This window comes from Pseudorca crassidens, chromosome 10 (genome assembly GCF_039906515.1).
Source record: "Pseudorca crassidens isolate mPseCra1 chromosome 10, mPseCra1.hap1, whole genome shotgun sequence".
NCBI lineage: Eukaryota > Metazoa > Chordata > Mammalia > Artiodactyla > Delphinidae > Pseudorca > Pseudorca crassidens.
This window is the reverse complement of record NC_090305.1, coordinates 15,738,637-15,744,636: the sequence shown is the minus strand read 5'-3', so window position 1 is coordinate 15,744,636 and position 6,000 is coordinate 15,738,637. Positions and strand designations below refer to the sequence as shown.

The following is a 6,000-nucleotide window of genomic DNA, read 5'->3' as shown; positions in this document are numbered from 1 at the left end:
CGCCAATGTGAAGACTAGTTTTTGAAGTCTGAAGAGCATAGCTTTGCGGAAAATTATGAGTGGTCTGAGCATTTGCTTCGTAAACACTACCCAAACTGGCCTACTTTTCTTTTCTGGCAGTTCACATTTAAGTGTTGATTTTTTTTTTTCTTTTAACAACGCTTTCTAGCTCCTTCTGCCCTCAGACACCTCATGTAAGCTGTCATTTTGCTCAAGATAAGAGGAACATTGCTTCAATTCTGGTCAGTTTCTAGAACTGTGTGATATTTAATGAGCCTGTCTGGCCTAACTGAGCCTCAAGCATATGCCTGTGTGTATATGTGTGCGTGGTGTGAAAAGCAGATTGTCATCTGGTGGCGGTGGCCTCCTATAAAATCTCCATGGGGACAGGGAGTGGTGGGGACATGAGTTGAGAAACTCTGGCCCGGCCATTTAAAGTTCTGTGCAGCTTTTTGGTGATGAAGCTCGTCCAGAAGGCCAGGGTGAGGCCCAGCCTTGGAGGGGAAGTTGTGACCATCTGACAGGCCTTCAGTTGGATTTGAAGCTGGAAGCCATGTGGATGACAATGTTAGTTCTGCCCCAAAGTTACTGGCCCCCTGTTTGGTCGGATTCTCCACCAACTAATCCGCGGCTCTGTGGCTCCTACCAGCTCCCAGGAAACTGCTGATGCAAAGCTTTGGGCTTGGTTACCTGGTGAAGCCTAGAGATTGACAGCAACTCAGTTTTCTTTGTTTTTTATTTTTTCCTACCCATCTGATTTCCTGCTTTCCTGAAAGCCTTCTTCATCAGCGAGCATACAACAGTTCTTGGAAAGGATCAAGACGTTTATGATTCTCAAAACCTATTAATCAACTAAAGTTTTCCAAGTGCCAGTGATACACTTGGGTGTCTGAGGACAGAGAAGCGAAGGGGCCAGGTACCTCTTTTTAGAACCGGTTCTGGCAAAAGCTGATCCGAATGCACGTAACTGTAGCGCCGTTTCTTACAGGAGTAAAAAGAATTCACAATCCAAAGGGCCGAACATTAATGGTCAGAAGCTAGCAGTCCTGGTGTCTGCGCCTGTGTGACACAGACCATGTCAGATCAGGGTGTAGGAAACTATGTCTTGCCCACAGGCACGTAAGGAGAAAAGGAGGCTGGGTGCTGGGGTGCTGGCTGGGAGCCCCGGGTCGTGCTTGGGCTTCGAGCCCCTGGCAGATTAACCCTTTGCCCCAAGGACTGCGAGGGAGAAGCCTTGCAAGGAAAGTGCAGGAAATCTTAGCCGGCGCGGGGACCGGGAGGGCCGCGGTGCCGACGCTGCGACGGAACCAGAACGGGGTGGGGTCAGGGTGCTCCCTAGCGCAAGGAGCCCGTGAGGGTGACCGGGATGGAGGTCGTTTCTTGTGGCGGGGAGGGAGGATGGGGAGCTCGGGCGGAGTAAGAGCAGAGGATCCTCCCGCCCCCGGGGCCGCGCGCCACCAGGCGCCGGGCTAGGCGGCGGCGTCCTTGTCGTCGCTTTCCCTCTCGGGTTGGCCCGGGCAGGGCGGGCCGGGTGGCGCTCGAGGGCCGGGCTCCGAGTCCGCACTTTTCCTCCCTCCCTTCCTCCCTCCTCCCGGGCAGTCCCGGGCGGCCGGGCCAATGAGCGGCGAGAGGAGGGGAGCGGGAAGCAAACGCTCTCGGCCGCAGTCCTCCTGCCGCGCCCGCGGCCACTGCGCCAACGCCAAGTTTGCGCCCCGAGAGTTTTGCGCTGGGTCGCGTCCTCCGGCTCGCCGCTCGGTCCCCGCGAGCCAGGCGGCCGCGCGGCCCTCGGGACAGCCACCCGCGCGCACTCGGGCGGGAGGACGCCGAGCGGGGTGGCGCGGCCTGGGGCCGGGGCTGCCGCCTCCCGAAGATGCAGGATGGCAGCAGAGCCTCCTCCCAGCCTCTCCTACCGCACCACGGGCTCCACCTGTCTGCACCCGCTCAGCGAGCTCCTGGGCATCCCTCTGGACCAGGTAACGGCGGGCGGGCGGGCGGCCCTCGGCTGGGGCGGGAGCGCGGGAACCCTCCCGGAGCCGGAGCGGGCGTGAAGCCTGCGGGGGTGTTGGTGGGGATGTTACCTACCTCCGTCCCCGCCCCCATAGCAGATTTCACTGCTACAAACTAGACAGGTGGAGTTTTGTTTGTTGGTTTTAAATTGATGTTTTTCTCCTGTAAGTGTGAAAAAAATTGGTATACCTTGCACAGAAGGTTCGAATAAACTTTTTTGTTTTGTTTGAAGTTTTGGGTTTCCTCGTTTCCTGTAACCCAGGGCTAAAACATTCTGATAAATGACTCAAGTGTTTCTTTCATCAGTGTAGTCAGGTCTTTATTATTTTTAAGTTAGATGAAACTACTTAGAAACTGAACCTGAGTGATCTATATGCAAAAGCCTGTAGCTTATGAATGAGAGACCTGGGTTTTCTGCAGTGAGGCTTGTGAAATCGGGTTGACAGGTATCTTGTACCACCTGTGATCAACATCGTCAAGGGAGGAGGGACACAGGATGCTGTGGTTTTCCGAGGGCCTTAGGTTATTCAGTCAGTCTACCCTCGGGGGTCCAGGCTCCCTAGTAGGACAGGTTAGTGGGAGAAGAGAGGCACTGTTGCAGGTATTTGGACTGTCCAGCAACTGTCTGCTACCATTAAAACTGAAAATGGCAGCAAACAACAGTAATTCCAGGTAAGAAATTTTCCCAAGGGTTGAGGCTATCTTAACCTCTTTTCTTGTCTCCTTAGGTGCTGCAGGCTAGATAGGCCCTGTATTTAGCAGTGAGTCAATAAATATACAGTTGACCCGCGAACAACACGGGTTTGAACTGCATGGGCCCACTTATATGTGTATATTTTTCAATAGAAAATACTACAGTACTGTACCATCCGAGGTTGCTTGAATCCACAGTTTCCGAGGAACCACAGATACAAGGGGCCGACAGTAAATTATAGACAGATTAACCCCTATGTAGTTCAAGGGTCAGCTGTATGTTATTTAAATGGAATTGGGTAAGGCATGCTGGAGGACGGCCCACTAGTGATCTTTTAAAAAATTCTTCTTTCCTTCAAACAAGAGTATACCTGCTGCTCTTTCCACTCACATTCCCTCAGCAACGAGGAAGTGAGACCTAGATGTTTCCCGTACTCAGATGCTGTTTACTGAGCCACCCTTCCACCTGGCTCCCTCTGAGGATCTGATTCAGAACTCCACCTGACCTGACTGTCGGCCATCAGTTGTAAAATCCAGACGGTCAGGAAATTGGGAGAGGTATCAGCTGCTAACGCCTGTTCTTGTAGTGAGAGTGTAGTGACTGCCAAGGACCTGCAAAGGCAGAAATAATAGCAAATTCTTTAGCCCTGAAATGAAATATAACTCAGAGCTGAATTTCCTTCAGGGGAGTTCGTTGGTACTTACCCCTCTACTCTCCATCACAATTTATTTTAATTGCATTTTCCATTTTCAGCAATTCAGCACAGCTACAGAGAAGAGGAATCCAGGGAGGTTTTTTGTATGGAAAGAGTTAGATTGTTAATGAATCCCAGAGATTGACGACTGAGAGGTGCCTAGGATGATGTTATTAAGTGCTTTGTAACTGCATCCACCCTCATCTTCCATCTCCTGGATTTCTGGCAAAGGAATTCTGGTTTTAATTTATAAACAAGAACAAGAGAGCCTGTGGGATGTTTAAGGCTGGAAGGAAGGGATTTCTGGGATGAACTGAAGGAAAAATGTGGGCGATAGGCAAGGAAGGAGCACCTGTGATCTCTTAGATCTTAGGAAACCCCACTGCCCTCCAGCAGGGTCAAATCTAAGCAACTCTCAGTGGAAGAAGCACTGAAAGGGCAATGCCCCAGCTGGCTCATTTCAGGCCGAGGGAGAATCCCAAACCATAAATAATGTGGTTTGAGGCTAAACTGTGGCTTGAGAGTTTGGAAGCTTGATGTGTTTTTCTCCCTCGCACTTTCAGGGGCTTTTTAGTTGTTAGACTGACTTGGGAGTAATTTGTGCTCTGCCAGAAACTTCCTTTATGACTGCTGGCTGGTATTCTACCCTCCTGGAGCCTCAGAGTCTTCACGTGTAAAATGGGAGACGACAAAAAGACCTACGTTTTGGAGCCGAGACATTTTATATAGATATAAAATGCCCTACAGTCCTTGTATCAGACAGGGTCCTGGCAGGAAACAATTCAACTCAATGGATGGCAATGAAGGAACTTTGATGAACTACTTAGAGAGGTGTGGGTGGCATTAAGGGAACCAATAAAGGAGGTCCAGGTACCAAGACCTGGGCAAGGGAAAGGGAAGAAAGTCCTCTTGCCAGGATACAGGGGGGAAGTAGAGAGAGAACCTCAGCCCTTCTGCTCCCCATCTCCTGGCCTTTCCATCTCTTTTTTCTTGCGGTACGCGGGCCTCTCACTGTTGTGGCCTCTCTCGCTGCGGAGCACAGGCTCCGGATGCTCAGGCTCAGCGGCCATGGCTCACGGGCCCAGCTGCTCCGCGGCACGTGGGATCTTCCCGGACTGGGGCGCGAACCCGTGTCCCCTGCATCGGCAGGCGGACTCTCAACCACTGCGCCACCAGGGAAGCCCCCTTCCATCTCTTGCAGTGGCCCCCAGTGGGTGGCTGGCCTGGGGCACCTGGGCGATGTGGTCTGCAGGGGCTCCCCCTGGGGCACAAAATTGGGAAGAGAAAAGTGGAGCCAGGTCTGGAGGACAGTCCTAGGGTGAGAGCCCAGTCCTTGATACATGTTTGCTCCTGGCCCATTAAAGAGTGACTTTTTATTGGCCTTCGATTTGCTAACAGTGATAAAACATATACCTCACGTTGTCCAAGTGGTTCTTCATATGCCACTTAAGGATAGTGAATCCTTTTCTTAATGTCTTAACATTTCACACGTATATTTTTAATTTCTGTATTGATTGCACTTGTGAGAATGTCTTTGGCTTCTGGGTCTCCCTGTGTCAAGTTGTTTATTATTTGCAAAACCTGAAATATCTGTTGAGCATTCTACTATGTGAGTGAAGAACTCTTTTTTTAAATATTTTTACTGGAGTACAGTTGATTTAAATGTTACGTTAGTTTCAGGTGTACAGCAAAGTGAATCAGTTATACATATACATATATCTACTCTTTCTTAGGTTATTTTCCCATATAGGTTATTACAGAGTATTGAGTAGAGTTCCCTGTGCTATACAGTAGGTCCTTATTAGTTATCTATTTTATAAATAGTAGTGTGTATATGTCAGTCCCAATCTCCCAATTTATCCCTCCCCCAACCCTTTCCCCCTGGTAACCATGTTTGTTTTCTATATCTGTGACTCTGTCTTGTAAATAAGTTCATTTGTACCATTTTTTTTAGATTCCACATATAAGCGATATCATATGATATTTGTCTGACTTACTTCACTCAGTATGACAATCTCTAGGTCTATTCATATTGCTGCAGATGGCATTATTTCATTTTTTTTTTATGGCTGAGTAACATTCCATTGTATACATGTACCACCTGTTCTTTATCCATTCATCTGTTGATGGACATTTAGGTGGCTTCCATGTCCTGGCTATTGTAAATAGTGCTGCAGTGAACATTGGGGTTGCATGTATCTTTTCAAATTATGGTTTTCTCTGGATATATACTCAGGAGTGGGATTGCTGGATCATATATATGGTAGCTCTATTTTTAGTTTTTTAAGGAACCTCCATACTATTCTCCATAGTGGCTGTCTTTAATTATTTTTCATCTAATTCTTCCATTTATCTGTTCTGTTAGCTTATGGGGGGAGCCTGTGTGCAATTGTGACTATACTCAGGAAAAGTCTATGGTTTTAGTTTCCAGGGACTTTTACTAGCCTGGCCTCCTCCTAAAGATGTTAAATGCAAAATCATCTTATTTAATTAGAGACTAGAGCACAGCAGTTCAGATCCAGAGTATAGGAAATGGATGACTTAGGGGCCTTCACAGGTGCCTCACAGATGAGTTTGATGAAAACTGCGTTTCTAGAATGAGTTT

General features: G+C 48.7%; 1 protein-coding gene across 1 annotated transcript in view; it reads left to right on the top strand.

Moving 5' to 3' along the window:
* Window positions 1–1,666: 1,666 nt before the first annotated feature.
* MBOAT1 (membrane bound O-acyltransferase domain containing 1) overlaps window positions 1,667–6,000 on the top strand; it is a 112,678-nt gene continuing 108,344 nt past the window's right edge. Inside the window, exon 1 of the mRNA XM_067752103.1 lies at window positions 1,667–1,973. Coding sequence (XP_067608204.1) covers window positions 1,878–1,973 — 96 coding nt within the window. The 5' untranslated portion in view covers window positions 1,667–1,877. The remainder of the gene's footprint in view (window positions 1,974–6,000) is intronic.